General features: G+C 34.5%; 1 protein-coding gene and 1 non-coding gene across 4 annotated transcripts; both read left to right on the top strand.

Moving 5' to 3' along the window:
• Positions 1-9,322: 9,322 nt before the first annotated feature.
• On the top strand, positions 9,323-16,669 carry LOC130726094 (urease accessory protein D-like). Of its 3 annotated transcripts, none has more exons than XM_057577319.1 (9): positions 9,323-9,404; positions 9,686-9,822; positions 9,973-10,038; positions 10,136-10,210; positions 10,382-10,426; positions 10,847-11,080; positions 12,219-12,301; positions 12,373-12,538; positions 16,304-16,669. In XM_057577319.1, exons 2-9 carry the CDS (start codon positions 9,697-9,699, stop codon positions 16,415-16,417), a joined length of 909 nt encoding a protein of 302 aa, XP_057433302.1. In that variant the 5' UTR covers positions 9,323-9,404; positions 9,686-9,696; the 3' UTR covers positions 16,418-16,669. The 3 variants fall into 3 exon arrangements, with proteins under 3 accessions (XP_057433302.1, XP_057433303.1, XP_057433301.1); XM_057577320.1 differs by having other exon boundaries at positions 9,334-9,420; XM_057577318.1 differs by lacking the exon at positions 9,323-9,404 and adding an exon at positions 9,429-9,584.
• Positions 15,983-16,055, top strand: TRNAK-CUU (transfer RNA lysine (anticodon CUU)). Its single transcript has one exon. It is a non-coding gene; the product is annotated as a tRNA-Lys (tRNA).
• Positions 16,670-17,124: the final 455 nt, after the last annotated feature.

Raw genomic sequence — 17,124 nt, 5'->3', positions numbered from 1 at the left:
CAGAATAGGCTAATTTCGCTTTAGAGCAACGTTTTAAGTGAGATTTCGAATCCTTGGAAAATTTAAAGATTTTCTTTATTTTTCCTTCGACCAGTGTTTCATTTCGGAACTCTAGACTGTACGCACGATAGTATTCACTTTTCGGAAGTCCGACGACGCTAATTTCCTTGCTTCGAAACCCTAGATTCGAGCGATGGATGAAGACTTTTTCTATTCGGGACTTCTAACGAATTTTCCGTCCGCGTTGCCAGATTTGTTTCGACATTTCCAATCTTTCTTCAGAAGGAAGTTTTGTCGTCTGAGCATCACAGCAAAAAGTAGTTTAACGGGACAGATTAACTTACACCGCCTTTGGGATTTTAGATATCGTTTTTCCCAAATCATAGATAATTGTTTTGAGTTCTGGAATTCTGACGCCAGAATCTCTCTTAGAATTCCTCGGTGGACGTGCTGCAAAAATCGGAATCGCGAAATTTTCATTTTCCCGCGATTTCACCTGCCTATAAATAGCTCGAAAAAGCAAAATCTCTTCATTCTCACCCATTCAAGGCCGCGAGCAAGGAGAGAGGAGGAGAGGAGAAATTTTCGCGAAAACTTGACCAATCTTCGTGCAGTTCGTCCCTACTTCTAGGTATTGAGGTAACTAGCATGAATCCTACCTCTGTTTACTGTTTCTGTTGCGTTTCTGAAGTCGTTTCTGTGCTCACAGTTTTGAGCTTTTTCTAAAATTGTCCGATTTCCTTGATTTCTTGGTTGGGTTATGTTCCTTATGTTCCCATGAGTCTAAAACCTCTGTCAGTAATCGCCGATTGCGATTCAGTTGTCCAAGATCTGAAAAATTGATTCAAAACCCCATTAGTCGCACATTTCGAAACTTTATTGTCGAAAAGCTGTAATCTGACTTCGTGCCTTTAGGATTTGTTGTCACGGATGTCATGAGGATCAATGCTGTCAAATTTGTTTTCCGAACTGATAACTTTGAAGTTTTGAGCCTTTATTTTGGACCAAAATGCCCCTGGATAGTCGTATTTCGACCCGATTGTCCGAAAATTGTTCCGACAATTTCTTTGCCTTAGTTTTACCCTAAAACTACCTTGTGAATTGATTTAGATCGAAGAAAAAGTTCGAAAACCCTATTTTCCATAGTGGCCGAAACCTAATTGCTTGGGTACCGTGTCCAAAAATAATTTTTGGGTCTCTATGACCTGAGCCATTGCGTAGCTCTTTCAATTGTCGAAATTTTGGCGCCGGTTTCGTGTCATTCTGAGTTCTGTAGCTCGCGTTATGCTCGTTTTAGCGAACGAAGTCTCCGTTGTCAATTTGTGCCTAAATAGGAACTCTGAAGCTTTAGAGGCTTTCTTTACGATTTCGATTAGTATTAGTAGATCGTGTTGCTCCTAGTGAAGCTTGTGTTGATGATTGTGTTTTCTTTGTTCTAGGTTCGCAATTTCCATGCCCAACTTCTACTCACGAAGGTAAGGGTAACTCGGTTTTAGAGCGTCTTTGAGTCTTGCATGCTTTTATCGCACTGCCTGTGTTTGAGATGAAGATGTTTATATTGATTGGCAGATGATTATGATTATTATGCTGAATTTGGAAAATGTTTTCTGAGAGGCTTCGGCCGTTTACTGGTTTCTGTCGTTACTGCTTCCTAGTGGATGGAACATGTGGTTACTTTGGATTGGTCCTTGGTTGGGCTTTGTTGTTGTCTGACTTGGCATATAGGGCTTGAGTCAAGTGGCGATGAGGAGGTGTGTCCTATCATTGTCCCATCTTGCGAGATGCTAAGTGGCGATCAGGAGGTGTGTCCTATGATTGTCCCGTCTTGTGTGACGTTAAGTGGCGATTAGGAGGTGTGTCCTATGATTGTCCCGTCATGTATGACGTTATAAGTGGCGATGAGGAGGTGTGTCCTATCATTGTCCCGTCTTGAGAGACGATATTGATCGATCCATTTTGTTAGCAGCATATAGTTGCATTATAGGGAACTAACACCTGACCCTATGTTGTTGGATTTTCGTATTGGTTTATTGATATCTGATTTGATGTTACATTGTTGAGGTTATTATTATCTGAGTCCGATTTATGTTTAAGTTGTTGATATATGAGTTGAGTTATGTTGCTAGTTATTTACCATGCCAGGTAATTAAATTCGAACAGCATGATTTTTCTCTTTTATACATGGTAATTGCATGGAGTTAACCCTTTCTATTTGCTACTTGTTGTTTGGGCGCTTAACGCTATTAGGCGATGGAGATCCTTCCGCCGAGGCATAGCTACTCGAGTTGGAGATCGAGTTGTAAGCGGTGGAGTAGAGGTATGAGAAGCAGCTTTGCTTCTCTTCTTGTGGATTATGTTGGAGTCTCTTTTACTTTATGAGAACTCTGTTATTAAAGTCTTGCTTCCGCCACTGTTAAAGTGCGCATGTTTATTCTGAACCTTACTTATGGTATTGTAAACTATTATTACTGTATATCGGGAAACAAGTTATCTAAATAAAGTTATGGTATGTTTCCAACCTTTTAGCCGAAGTGTTTAGTTGTTTTACAGAAAAAAAATTCCCTTGGTTTTTAGGGATTGCAGATTGGTCCTTAGACTTTGTTAGGTTACTAATGTGACTCCTCAGTTGAGAAATTGGGGTGTTACAGAAACAAAACTTTTTTCAACATTGGAGTTTCATCCCATATAATAATGCTTGTTTCAAGCAGAAGCCTTGTTCGTAGACTTCCCTGCTTTATATTACATGTTGAGGTCTCTGTAGCATCTAATGGAATGAAAAATTTAGAAGGAGTTGTTCTGCCTCCAGGCAAGAGTAATGATGTTATGCCACTAGAAGCAACATTAAGCACAATTGGTCATATGGATCTAAGCGACGCAGATAAAGTGTTCTAAATAAAAGTCTTTCCGGTTCCACCATACCTAATGAGTTTGACAACACAGATGTGAGAATTAAAATTTATTTTTATATTAGTTTTAATATGTAAACATATCTTTTCGTGAAAGCTTTATACTGTGCAATTTAAACTTAAATAATTTTAAATATATATACATATATATACACACATTAATTTTTTTTTCTAAGTATCGTACGACTTACAATTAAATTTTTATAATTTTATATACATAAAAAATATTTTTTTATTAGTATTAACACAAATGGATTTTAATGTAATATGTTCCTCCCGTAACATATTTTTATATTGTGATTTGTACAAAAATAAAAGGAAACTATATTGTTATTAATATACTTTTAACATGAAATTATGTTTTAAAGTATTGAAAATGTTATATTAAATTTACATGAAAATATTTTCATGTAAAGTATTCCTTCCCGTGAGAGACTTTAACCCTGTAATTTAACATAAATAAATATAGATTATGTACGTATTAATTATATATGTTTTCTAATCTTCATACGACATATTTTCATTATCATATTAATGTAATTTGATATATATATATATATATATATTTACTTCTAAAATTATTTAAAAAATAATGGTAAAGGTATTGAAATGAAATTAAAATATAAGAAAGGTAATGAAATTAAAATTTAATTATTAATAAGTTTTATCATTAAGTTATTTTTATGTAAAATACTTAACCTCATAAGAGTTCTTTAACGTGCTCACAAGCAACTCTCAAGCCTTTATCTAATATATCTTTGGCTTTCTAAAAAAAAAGAGTTCTTTAACGTGTAATTTAAACATAAATATTCGTAACAATTATATACAAATATATATTAATGTTTTCTAGTCCCCTCACTATATATTTTTACTATCAAATTTTAATACTTTTATTTATATCTACTTTTAAAATTATTAGAAAAATTATGAAAACGTAATTAGGTTATATGAAAATTTACTTTTCTTTTAGTTTAAACATTAAAGTTTTTTCATGTAAAATGTTCTTCCCCAAATTAAAGGAATTTCCTGTCATTTAAAAAGTCTAGATATGAGTTTAGTGCACCTTGAATTTTACAATCATAGTTTTTTTATTCAATGTTCTTTTAAAACTTGTTTGTCGTACCTCTGCCATAAAAAATACCTTACCTCTGCCTTGGATTCCATAAAAGCCACACTTGCCTTCTAAATAGGAAGTGTAGAACAAAAACATTATCTAAAATTTTTTTTTTGAATTACAAAAACTGAGGAGCAATTTTAAGTTGATCGAAAGCAACTACTACATTTTGACCAGGATAGAACTTCAATACTAAAAAATGTGTCAAGGCAGCGGTACTTGCTTGAAAATAAAGAAAAACCTTGAAATAGAAGTGAGCCAAATGGAATGAAAATGCTTGAAAATAACATTTTTGTCATGTACATTTGTGTCTAAGTTTTTTTTTTTAATTCTTTTTTCCTAACTCTACTTGTTCTCTTGAAGAGCTAAAGAGTCATGTAATTTAGTATCTTCACGATTTCTAAATATGCTCTGATTTTAAGTAAGAAGTAGACAACATTATTCATATTAACACAACACAAACTACATTTGCCACTTATAAAATACCCAACGAAAAATCCAAGAGCAATGCAATCCATCAAATAGCATTAATTAGAATCATAACATATAACAACATGTATACAGAGAAAATGTCTACAAAAACCTCTTCATGTATAAACAAATGCTAATATAGTTCAATTGTTTGGCACATTAATGCAACAAAGTTATGGAACAATTTTCACAAAGACAAATTTATACCAGTAATGATTCCTTTTTTATGAAAGGAGAAATTAAGTTTACTAAATTGTAGAACACAACTGTTCCTGATCCTTGTCCAAAAATTTAAAATTGAACAAAGTCCCTAAGGCTTGGTCTCCATAGTATTGTCTGAAAACAACCATTCATAAACCTCTTCACTTTAAAGCCTCACATATCAACAACCTTTCATAAATCTCCTCCCTTTAAATTCACTTTGAAGCCTCACATATCACCACCATGGTTTCCATGGCCTGAAGGACTTCTCCCCTGGACTGAGTTTCTTAAATGTTAACTCAGATTCAAATTCTTCAAGTAGTTCAAGCTCAAACACAACATCCACAATAGCCTGTGCCAATTTCTTGTCCTCTTATGGACACAATCTCTTTCCTTAGCATCAATAACCATGCACCCTTCTTGACCCTGAGTAACTGCTGATCAATGTTGCTACATTTCACAATATCCAAAGGTAATATCTAGCCCTGATCACTACCACAAAAATTAATGCGTACTAAAAAATTCAGCATTTAATGCATGTAAATAAAGTTCATGTTAGAAAATACAAACAACTAAAATGCATATGAATAATCTATACATACCAGCCAAAATGCAAGTCCTAAAATACAACTCAATAACAACATAGATAACATTTAACGATAATGATAAAAATGAATCAGGATTTATTCTTACTTCTTAGGGTCAAAAAATGCAGCAAGGTAATAATGTTTTCCTTTAAGGAGTTAGAAGGGTAGTGTAGTGAAGTAATTGCAATTCAAACTTCATAAAAAGCACAAAATATTTGCAAGTAAAACTAAATAACTTCTCTAGCAAATACAATAGCAGCAAACCCAAGGGGGACATGAACCGAGAGTTCAACAATGATAAATGTTTTTCAGTAAGTAATCATCCCATACCTCTCTTTCAAATACATGAAATAATTTTTTATATTTTTTTCCAAATAACTTGTATTTCATATGTGACAGTATAGTTACCTACCTTATTTGCCTAAGTTGCAAAAGTTAGTAGAACAAGCTTAATCCCTTTTGTGAGCTAGAAAGATTTTCAAATCTTCAACAGATTCTCAAATATTTTGATATGAAAGTAGCTTCATACCTTTCAACAATTTGGCTTGCAAGAAAAACCCTGCAAGTGAAGAATAGGAAAAACAATTGCTATATTAGACAGAAAACACAGCTAAAAAGAGAAAGTAAATCAAACGAAAACCCTTCCCAGTAAAAAAGATGATGGTAAATGCTGCAGAAGCATTTCCAATTACAGAAGTAAAATCATTAAATAATTAATATAAAGACAGGCCAAAGATTGCTAACCATCATGTGGATGAGATCATGTTCAAAATTGCTTTTTTGTTGTTGATCTCTTACCTCAAGAGCTGATCAAAGTGGTGATTATAGTTGCAGAGACCGCAAAAATGCAATCCAATTCAATTAGATTTAGGGTTCAATTTCCTTGTTACTGATTGCCCTTAAAATATCTTAGACTTCTGAAACAATAGAAGCATAAAGGAAAGAAAAAAACTTAGTAGAAAAGGACAAAAAAAATAACATTGTGGCTGCTGCACTTGTGGAGCTTCCAGCTGGACTTATAGAGGTTCCTGGTTCTTCCATTAAGCTATTTGACTACACATAAAATGAAATTAATAAGAAACATCAATAGACAAAAAGAGAGAAAGATTTTTTGAACTCAGACAGTAAAGACAAAGAAAAAGCAAGATAAAAAAGAATTAGTGAAAGAAAACAATATACATAAGTAACAAAAACAACACATTTCAGATCATGAATGGTGCTATCAATATGAACTTTTTTTTACCTATAATCTGTCCATTTCAAAACAAAAAAAAAGGTGTTACTCACTGATGATTAAGAAAAGCACTTGAAAATGGCAGAAGAAAGTCTAAAACAAAGGGCAGATGTATAGCAAATGGCAAATAATCTAGTGTAACTAACACTCTAAAATTTTGCCAATTTCATGTATTTAAACTTCAAATTTTTGGATGGAAGAAAAATATTCAAAATTTCTATAAGCATATGAATGGACAGACTTACAAAAATGCCTTCATATTCTTCATCCAAATTGCTCAATGTCTCAAACTTGTTCTTGGTAAGTATAGAACCTGTACAAACAAAAATATGAAATTCAATGATTTTTATGATTCTTTTCCATGAATGTAGCTCAGTTGGACCACGGAATAATCCAGGATCTCTATACAAAGAAAGCATATTACAATACTTTTCAACTCAAATATTGTAAAACATTGATTGATGCACGAACATCACTCATGGCACAAACGCTTCTAATGCAGAGTGTGACACCGGGAAAGGGAAACCCAATTTTTCACACAAAACCTACCCCATCTCAAGGTCCTCATGAAGATGTAACTGAAGCTGTAAATTTGTATTCAAATTTGAATTTGAATTGCAGGTCATGCATATCTTGGGTGATCCTAATTGATTCAAAATTTGAATGTCATAATTGAATGTAAATGATATAATAACTACCTAAGAGTATAAATCAAATTAATGTAATTTACAGATTCCATTTGAAAAGAGGCTGGAATTGAAACAATTTATTAATTAATTCATTGATTTATTTATTGATTTATTTATTGATTTATTTAAGTATTGATTTATTGACTCATTAAATGCGACCAATGAAAATTAACCATATGGACCAATCAAACGATGCCATTTGGAAATTCAATGACAACCACCAATAGAATGCAAACATGTGGAAATTATGTAGCAATGTGACCCACTTTGGTGGATGGGCTTTATATATTATTAAGATTACTCAGACCAATATCACATATATAGGCCAATAAAGGGGTGGTGTTGGTGTAGTCTCAACTCAGCTCTACCAGAGAGTTGGGTGGTCTGAGTGTTGTACCCCGTCATTACATTAGGGGTCCTCCACCATCACAATGGGGATCCTTTGTCATCAAGCTAGGGTGTGGGGGTGGGGTACTTGCAAAGGCACTCCGACGGTCAGGTTAGATATAATTCCGGTAGTGTAACAGTAGAGATATTGTGCGTACTTGATGACTAGTATAATATAAGAGACTATGTTAGCAAAACCAAAATCACCTAGAATGACCATAGTATGATATGATAGTAAAACATGAAACAAACTCCTCTCAGAGACTTGTTTTCCTTCATTCAAATTAAGTTCAGACCCATAGGAATGCAGCTGGGGTGATTTGCAAACTGAAAGGACCTAAAATTTAAGAAGTTCCAAGTATGGGAGGTGGATTGTTTGGGTGTTGGACCTGACTAGGTAACGGAAACAGGCTTTGCCCAATGAAACTTGAAGGTCGAAGTCAGTTATCCACCGCACCCCCAGCAAGGCTTTGTCGCCAGCTTCTTGACTCCAAGCCTTGGGGGCTGTGGATTGTTAGAACATTGGGTTGACCAAGTCACTAGTTCTATGATGGATGCAAACTAACGAAGTATTTAATGGCGTGAGTCGGCTATTTGAAAAAAAAACGTCTAGGTATATATGCTCTCGCCTCATTATTAGATTTCTCGAGTCTTCGTTGTCCATATTAATGTAATTACTTGATCCTCTCTTCCCCCCTTACGCTTTGTTTGGTAGAGAGGAGAGATAGAGAAGTGGGAAGATAAGTAGAGAGAAAGAGATGAGAAATAGAACATATTTTTAAGTTGTTTGGTATGATAGAAAGAGAAGAGAAATAAAAGAGAAAGAATGAAGCGGAGGAGAGAGAAAAATTAATATTTTTTGTGTTAACATTTCTAGCGGTCCAAGACTACTTAGTGGCAACTTATAACTATCAGAAATGTGCAAATGCGGAAAAAAGCAAGCAACTCTCCCCTCTCCCCCCATTTCTATTCATTTTGGGGAGACTCAAAAAAGTGGTAGGACTCACCTTTTCATATCTCTCTCTTTCGCCTCCCATCAAATAAGGGTGCTTCTCCTCTGTCTTCTCTAACTCTCTCCCAGCTCTTTCTTTTCACAAACTGATATCTACCAAACAAAGCATTAATGTAATTGCTTAATCCTTGTTCTTCCCATTAATGTACTAACATGATGCTCTCCATCACCTTAAGTAAGAGAGACCTCAACTATATAAAAGGTTCCTCAGACCTAATGAGACAAGTTCATTTGATGAGAAATTTGAAGACATTGCTTTGACCTTCTTACATTATTTTAGAGTTTTATTGTGAACATTTACACTTCAGTTATTTGAATCTACTCGATATAAAATATTAGCCTTAGAAGTTATAGTTTCAGAGGTGTAAGGAAATGTTACACTTCCCGAAACTATTTTTCTATGTCATGATATTTAGGGGGAAAAAATTCAAGGTTCTTAAAAAATATTTTACTTGTGTGTTAAAGATATTGCGGGTGGAATAATGTTATGTTGATAATCCATTTCCATTTCCACCTTCACCTTAGGTAAAACAGAAGAGAAAATAGAAAAATGAGTGATGTGATTCGTGATGTGATTAGAAATGCAGAGAGAAATATAAAAAAAAATGTATGCAAATAAGATGGAAAAGTAAGTGAAGTGTGTAAATAAGCCTTTGGAGATGTGATTTTATGAGATTTAAATTTAATTAACAAGTGCATTTATTTAATATATTACTTCCTAGTTGATCTTCTTGTCTTCTCTATGTGGTGTGTTTGTACCATGTGCAATTCGATCTGCTCCTCTCGACTTCTTTGACAACCAGGTTCATTGTCTTTCGTGTAATTTCACACTCTCTGGTGTTGTCGATCGTCCCCACTCCCCATTAATCTATTTGTTGTTACAATCAAATGACCTGTTAGTTTAAGTAGTGAGCTGTTTGATTTCTTGTAAATAGAAACAGTAGTTGATATAAGCTATCCAATTTTATCTTCATTCAACTAAGGTGAAAAATTGTTGTTTTGTGTGAAATAATTTTTTGTTTTGTTTATAATTGTAAGAAAATCACTTTAGTTTCTGATCAATGAGGACTGTTTTTTAATCCAGCACCAGGAAGAATGAGAAATGGTGAGGAGGTCAAAGAAAAGGAAACAGGTTCAGTGGTAGTTGAAAAAGTGGGAGGCAGATCATCAGTGACAAGCTGCATATCAAGATATCCCTTGAAGTTCATCATACCCAAAAAGGTGTTGAACAATCATTTTTTCATTTTTTTTGATTTCCCAGTCTTGTTCTTATTTAAGTGTCTACTTGTGCTATGTAGTGATTATTGGCACAGAAGTCTTATCTTGACATGCAATGCAAAGATCTTGATGTTTGTTTCACTGATTGCTTAGGTGGGTTCTTCCAAAACTGATGCTGTCTGGGTTTATGCCCTCAATTTTGGAGGTGGAATTGTATCTGTAAGTTTCTTTTTTCTTCCCCTTCCTTCAAACTGTCTTTGTGTTATGTTTCTATTTGCATATGAATTTGGACTTGTGCTTGCCTTATGAGGTGTAGGGTGATAATATATCATGCAAGTTTTCTGTGGGAGATGGCTGTACCATGGTGTTAACGACCCAGGGCTCCACTAAGGTCGACTATTTTTTTTTCCATTCTCATTAAATTTTTTTCTCTCCTTGAAGTGATTTATCTTGATTTGTGCTGGCTTCTTGGTCAGGTGCTTATGAATATGATACATTATCTATCTGATTGGTTGTTTTGGTCAGAGGGACATCTGTTGATAATTTCGCTCTCTCTATTTAGGTCTATAAATCTGTTGGATCAAAGTGTTCTCACCAAATATTAGAGGTAACAAAACTTTATAATTCTCTTGGGGTTCTTCCATTTATGCTTGTCATTATTAACTTCAGAAGTTGTATGTTTTACATGATAGAAAAATGATTAGCGTTGATTAATTTTTAGTTTTTTACGTTACAATACCTAATGACAATCAAGATTTATGGCCAAGGTATGAGGATTATATAATTTTGGTCGGATTCTAGTAATTTGAAGTTCTGAATTTTTTACTGCATGACATCTACTCTCAAGAGAATTTGCTTGATGACTTCCATTACTATGATTGACTATTTGGTCAGTCATTATAGAGTGCTTTGTAGCTGAAATTCATAGTGAGAAAAGGCATTGGTTGTTGCAGTGGTATAGCTTGAGTTTATTGGTTTTAAGTGAGAACTGATAACTGATAACTGTCAAATTCATCCTTCGTAGTAGGCTACGGTTGGTAGGAATGCACTTTTAGCCATCATTCCAGATCCAGTGACATGTTTTTCCACTGCAAGATACTATCAGAAGCAAGTTTTCACTGTTTCTTCAGATTCAAATTTGGTTATTGTTGATTGGATTACTAGTGGGCGCCATGAAAGTGGAGAAAAATGGGATTTTGATCTATATAAAAGCACCAACAATATATTCTTAGATGATGGTCAACCATTATTTCTAGATACGGTAATGATTTTACTGCTGTCCTTGTTATGCTAGTTATCTATTGTACTTCCAAGTTGCTTGAGCTTCTAAGATGTATAAACTATCATGAAATCTTAGCTTCCTCTCTGCTTGTAATTTCTTGGGAAATTTGTTTATAGATTTCAATCCCATAGAATGATGTCACCTAATTGCTACCCTTAACTTAATAAATTTGGATAGCTGTATCACATGCACCATTCTGTTCCCTACCACAGTTCCATTTCGGAGGCAGTTTTGCCTGGGCTTGATGGACTCTTAACCGAATATCCCTAAAATGCAAATTTAGGCTTTCACAATTTGTATGATTAAATAGCTGATACATCATTTTATTATGGGTTTATTGATTAATTTCATTTAGGACTAATATCTAGTGCGGCAAATATTCTTAACTACGGGGAGATAATTAATGTTCTGGGTTTAAAAGCATATTTGGTACACAATAATAGTGTATACATATTTTTTCAACATCTTGACACCTTCCTCCGTTTTACCAAATAATGTTTCCCCTTCTGAATTATGTTCTGGAACAGTGATCAACCATGGCATGCAACAAATAGTAGATATAAGTAGACCTAACTGTTTTCAAAACACTGTTAAATATATGCATATTATTTGATGCTGTAACTTGTACTCCTTATTTGCAACTAAAAGTTATTGGAAAAGGAGAAACCTGCTGTTTCATTAGAAACACACAAAAGAAATAGTGAACAAAAATGTGTTTGGGTTTTTAGACTTGGATCTTCTCATTTTAGTTCCTAACATGATATGGGGTGTTGTGCTCCTTTCTTTTTAAAATATGGCGCCATCATGTTAGGAGCTACAATGACAACATAAAAAATTGGCTTCATATCCCTACAGGGTGTTATGCCTATCTCTTTTCTGAAATGACTATATCATGTTAGTAACTAAAATGAGAGCATCCAGATCTACCAGCATATGTCTATTTTGCATCTCTCTCTCCTGTCACGTATAGTGCACAACATGCTTTTATGCTAGTTTGAAATTTGAATTTATATAGTTTCAGGGGATTTTGGGAAAGGCAGTTTGGACCGTCTTGTATTTTGGAATTGATTTCCTTTCCGCTCTTATTGTACTTAAAATGCTTCTTTGTTACAAACAGATGTTATTAGAGAAAGAAAAAATTGGCTGCATAAAGGATCACATGCAGGACTACCAAGTTATTGCAATGATTGTACTCCTAGGGTGAGTGATTTAAGTTGTCTTACTTCTTGATTTATGTTTTTTTGTATCATGAATTTAATATATTATTTTAGGCCAAATATGCAGTATATCCAGAATCTAGTGCAAGGTAATGTCAAAAGAATTATGTCTGAGAAATTACAGTATCCTTCTGCTGCCTTGAGTCACCAAAGAGACAAGGCGGATCATTTCATGACAAAACCAAGCTTCATGGCTTCTTGCAGTGTCTTTGGTCCTAAGGTAAATTATAAATTATTTCAATTAACTAGAAGTCTAGAATATAATGTCTAAATACTACTGCGACATACCTGGTTAAATAGTTCTTTGACTTGAGGTTGTTTCTATCTGACTTATACTAGATCCTAGATTTTTCTTGAACCCAATTAATTTTGAAAACTTTCATAGATTCAAACGTAACACAAGTGTTGGTGCATGCTATTGCTCATTAGAGATAAAAATATTGGAAAATTAAAAGAATTAGCGGAAACATTCCATGTTTTCTACTGTTAGAATATTAGGGTGTTTAATCTTAGTTGGCTATGGATTGTACTAGCAGTGCTAGTACTTGATCACTTGATCTAATTATGGTCACTTTGAAGGAGCTGTCTATAGTTTTGAATCATCAAAAAGTGATGATTTGTTGGAGTCATGAATCCTCTATTTATAATGTGAGTTTTAATAGGTAATTAGGTGAGGTTGTCCATTTATTCTAGCATAAGGGATCTTGCTAGTGCAGGGTATTGTTTATTTGGGACGCGTGTTCCAGTTGAGACAAAAGTGACTTCTCCACTAAGTTGGCTTAGTTTGTGAACTTAATAGAATACTGGTGAGGTTCTAGGTAGGATTGGGTGAGCATAAATAAGGAAATGTTGATTGCAGGATGGAGAGAATCAATGATTGGTATTTTATTAATTTGGTGAACGGTCAGGGCTGTCTTGGTTGAATGGAGAGAATCATTAGCCTTTGTATGGCAGACCCTTTATCTTAACAAAATAAATCCAGAATTGCTAAAAGCTTAAAACAGAGTAGCAGTGGGCCAGGAATGTGTGTACGATGGGTTTTTGAGACAAAAGGGCTACAAATTAATGGGGAACTTGTGAAAAGAGTGGGGTTGATGGAGATGGGAGTGAGTTGAGCCAGCTTTTGAGCCTACATGCCTACTTGCAACTCAGCACATTAACAACCAAATGAACTGAAAATTTTGGTTCATTTTTAAATGAACTGAACTTGAGCTTTGACATGTTCAACCCCTTAGCTCGTGAGCTAGCTTGATATATAAATAGATACATACTTTGATAAATAGATACATACTTTGTTAAGAAGTGAATTTTGCCCATAAAAACAAAGAGACTAGCTCTTGACAAGAACAGCAAATGCAGAATATAATGGTAAATCTAGAGTTCTGCTGATGCACAGAACCTCTAGTCCGAATAGTTACCATTTGCCTTTCTATTCATGCATTCCCTGTACTACCTACCCTTCCCTCTAATATTCTCATTTCTCCCCAATCAAATTCTCACCTCATACTATTCCTTGCTAGCACAAGATCCTTTTATGCCCTAGATTTACCTACATGAATATTCCCTCAATTTCTGACCCTTATTCTCACCAATCTGTGTTTTTCTTTTTAATCAGCAAATCTCTTCTTCAGGCATAGGCCCAAACCCAGTAGTTGTGTCAAAATCACCAAATCTCTTCTTCTAAGTAGACCTAACATCATCATCATCATCATCTCCGGTCAAAATAATGTCCGCTACATATGTTGTAAGCTGTCAAATACTCAATTGGGACATGAATTCTGGCCTAGGCCCAGCCAGGGATGGGAATAATAGGGGTGTATAAACAGTTGAGAGCCCGACCAAGTTGAAGTAGATATTTCTGTACCTATGTTTTTAAAATTCAAATTTTCATCTCTTCACTTTTCCATTTCACAGCATAAGCACATCAATTATTTCATTTCATAGGCTCATTAGTTGCTTCAAGAGAAGAAGGGAAGTCTATCAAAGACCATTCTCCTTGGAGTAATGATATATACACACCTCATCTTTTAAACACTTCATTTCCACCTATTTTTGTTTCTACCTCTCTCCTCTTATCATCTATCACATCTCATATTTTCTCTCTCTTTTTCTTTTCTTCCTATCTCTCTCCTATTCCACCTCCTTCCACCTCAAAATGAGGTGTGAAGAAAACATTTTCCTTCTCCTTGTGAAGATAATGGAGATGTGGTTCATCATGTTTATTCAGATGCACTCTCTCACTTGTGTCTAGCATGGTTCCTTGTCTAATGGGAATTCCTCCATGTGATAGATCTCATTGCAGCATGCTAGCAGCTGCAATTGCGGAGGAGCACGTTGTCGTAACGGAGTAAGAGAAGCCCCAATCACCTGCACCTAGGAGCGGAAATGCTCTCCACCTCCCAATCCTAGATCCATTCACGTTCCTCCGTCGTGAGTTCTCATTCGCGACAACCTCGTTGTGGTCATGCTGCGTCACCCATCACCATCGTGCCGCCCCATTGCCCTTGAACCACCACTGGCCATACCATGGATGGCGGAAGCACCACGATGGCACGACCAAGAGGTCTTGTCTTTATTTTCTCAGCAATTGTTTTCTAGCATCCAAAAAATTGGAAGCTAACCCGCCTGCATAACCCTTACATCCAATTAGCCTGTATACCGGCCAATCCGATGAACCATTCAGACGAAAATGGTTTAGGATGCGAGAGTTCACTTTTTTTCCTATTGAGATTTTTCACCTTGAAACTAACTTAATCCGTTCGATGCTTGCCCTTGGGGAATAGGCTAGGCTGAACCAACTTAAATTTTTTAAGGCCCAAGTCTGATATGTTATCTGTTACAAGACTATTTTTTCAGGTCTGACTTGGTCTTTTGAAAGCTTGGTCTAGCTTGGTAGCCTATTTAAACGTCTGCTTCATAACAAGTCCTTAAAGTAGGCCAATGAGCCTATTTGTAGATAGGTCAGCACAGATGTAGGCTAACATGTTAAACTTTACTAAAACAAATTTTTCTATATACATGCAAACAAGATTATAACCTAATAGCTAGGGATGGAAATAAGATGGATTATGTTGGGTTTCCTAAGGGCTGAAACTGAAAGCCTATTTAAAATCCCACTTTCTTAGTAAGATATTTAAATAAGTCATAAGTCTATTTCTTAAATCATAATAAAGGTAAGCCTAACGTCAAGATATAATAGACTGGGCGTTTGTTAAAAGTTTTAGTATAGTATATTTGGTTTGTATATATTATTCCCACGAATGCTTTTAAAATTATTTAATTAGAAAAAAAAACAAAAAATATGAAGGTTGGTCGGAAGTAACTTCCATTCCATGGGAATGTAAGATTCCCCGTTAAGACATAGATATAAGATTTGTAGAAATCTTGAGTAAGTTACATGCCTGAGAATCCATCATACTCGGGAATAAATATTTTAAAACTTGTAACCAAACCTGAGAATATTACAATCCTGACCTCACATTCCTAGAATATTTTGGGATACCTTTGTAACAAACACCCCGTATATGGCTAAATAGATTTTAGCAAATATATAAATATATATTTTTTCAAGATATTGTAATAAAAATCTTATGGAAACATAATGATAATGAAATAAAATATTTGTTTTAATTATATCTATTTAAATAGACTAGTTCTTCAAGTAGCCCGTCTAGCTCAGTTGGTAGAGCGCAAGGCTCTTAACCTTGTGGTCGTGGGTTCGAGCCCCACGGTGGGCGTTTTCTTTTTATTTTATCACTTTCAATTCTTTTTGAGTTGTAGTAATCTAGTATTTTTTTAATAACTAAAATTAAAATTATAAAATTTACAATATATGTTGGCTAAATTAAATAATGGCAAGGTAAAAAAAAATTGTTAGATGCTATAGTTTGTTGAGACACTTATGGTATCTTGACTCTGTATTATTATTACGTAATTTATGATTTAGTCATAATTGTTGCTGACTGCAACTTCATATTGTGTGCAGAAAATTGGCCTTCTTGTTCGAGTGGCTTCTGTGACAACTGAATCAGTTTACAAGTTTCTACAACATCAATTGGCTCCCTTGGAGCCAATAATTGGTGTGCGACCTTACAGATGAAGTGTAACTGTTTTCTGACAAGCACACGGTTTTATGATTTATCATTGTAAATGCAATCAATTTGTAATTTATGAATTATTTGGAATCCAATTTAAGGATTCAGTAGAAAAGTTTAGACTGAATTCATTGCCAAAATTTTAGAAATTTAGAGCTTCCAGGAATTGGGTTCAGATTATTAGCGATTTTGCTATGAACATTATCTTATATCAATCTAACTTTGAAGTTAAATTATTAATTACAATTTTCTTTCAATGCACTTGATTAAAATAATCCCTTCTTTTATGGTGACTGAATTAAAAATAAGTTTTGTAATTTTGTTTTGGGGGAAGTCTTGTAAGTTTTATGATAATTCATGATTTTTTAGTGGCACATTTTGCGCATTACACCAGAGAGGATCCAAATTTCCATAATGCTCGAAAGTGCCACACCTACGATGTCGATCCTTTTGGTTCTGGATGACCAAGTTAATCATTTTAGATTCAAAAAGCTATTCGACATCTTCCTATTGCAAAGTTCTTCAATTTTTCCAATTTTAAGGATCTAAAATCCACGTACAAATGCAACATGACACCAAAACAAGCATATGAGCTAAGTAAATACATGCTAAAACATCCAAGAATGCTTGATGACATGCAAGAAAAGATGCAAAACAAATGAGATGGAAATGTATTGCAATTTATATACACAACAAATTGTTCCCGAAAGGT

This window comes from Lotus japonicus, chromosome 6 (genome assembly GCF_012489685.1).
Source record: "Lotus japonicus ecotype B-129 chromosome 6, LjGifu_v1.2".
NCBI classification, from domain to species: domain Eukaryota; kingdom Viridiplantae; phylum Streptophyta; class Magnoliopsida; order Fabales; family Fabaceae; genus Lotus; species Lotus japonicus.
This window is presented reverse-complemented; position numbering and strand designations above follow the sequence as displayed.

Excerpts from the sequence above, each read along its gene's own strand:
- LOC130726094 (XM_057577319.1), top strand. The coding sequence starts at position 9,697 with ATGAGAAATGGTGAGGAGGTCAAAGAAAAGGAAACAGGTTCAGTGGTA. Across the intron at positions 9,823-9,972 it reads AGTTCATCATACCCAAAAAG|GTGGGTTCTTCCAAAACTGA; the intron begins GTGTTGAACAAT and ends CTGATTGCTTAG. Across the intron at positions 10,427-10,846 it reads GTTCTCACCAAATATTAGAG|GCTACGGTTGGTAGGAATGC; the intron begins GTAACAAAACTT and ends CCTTCGTAGTAG.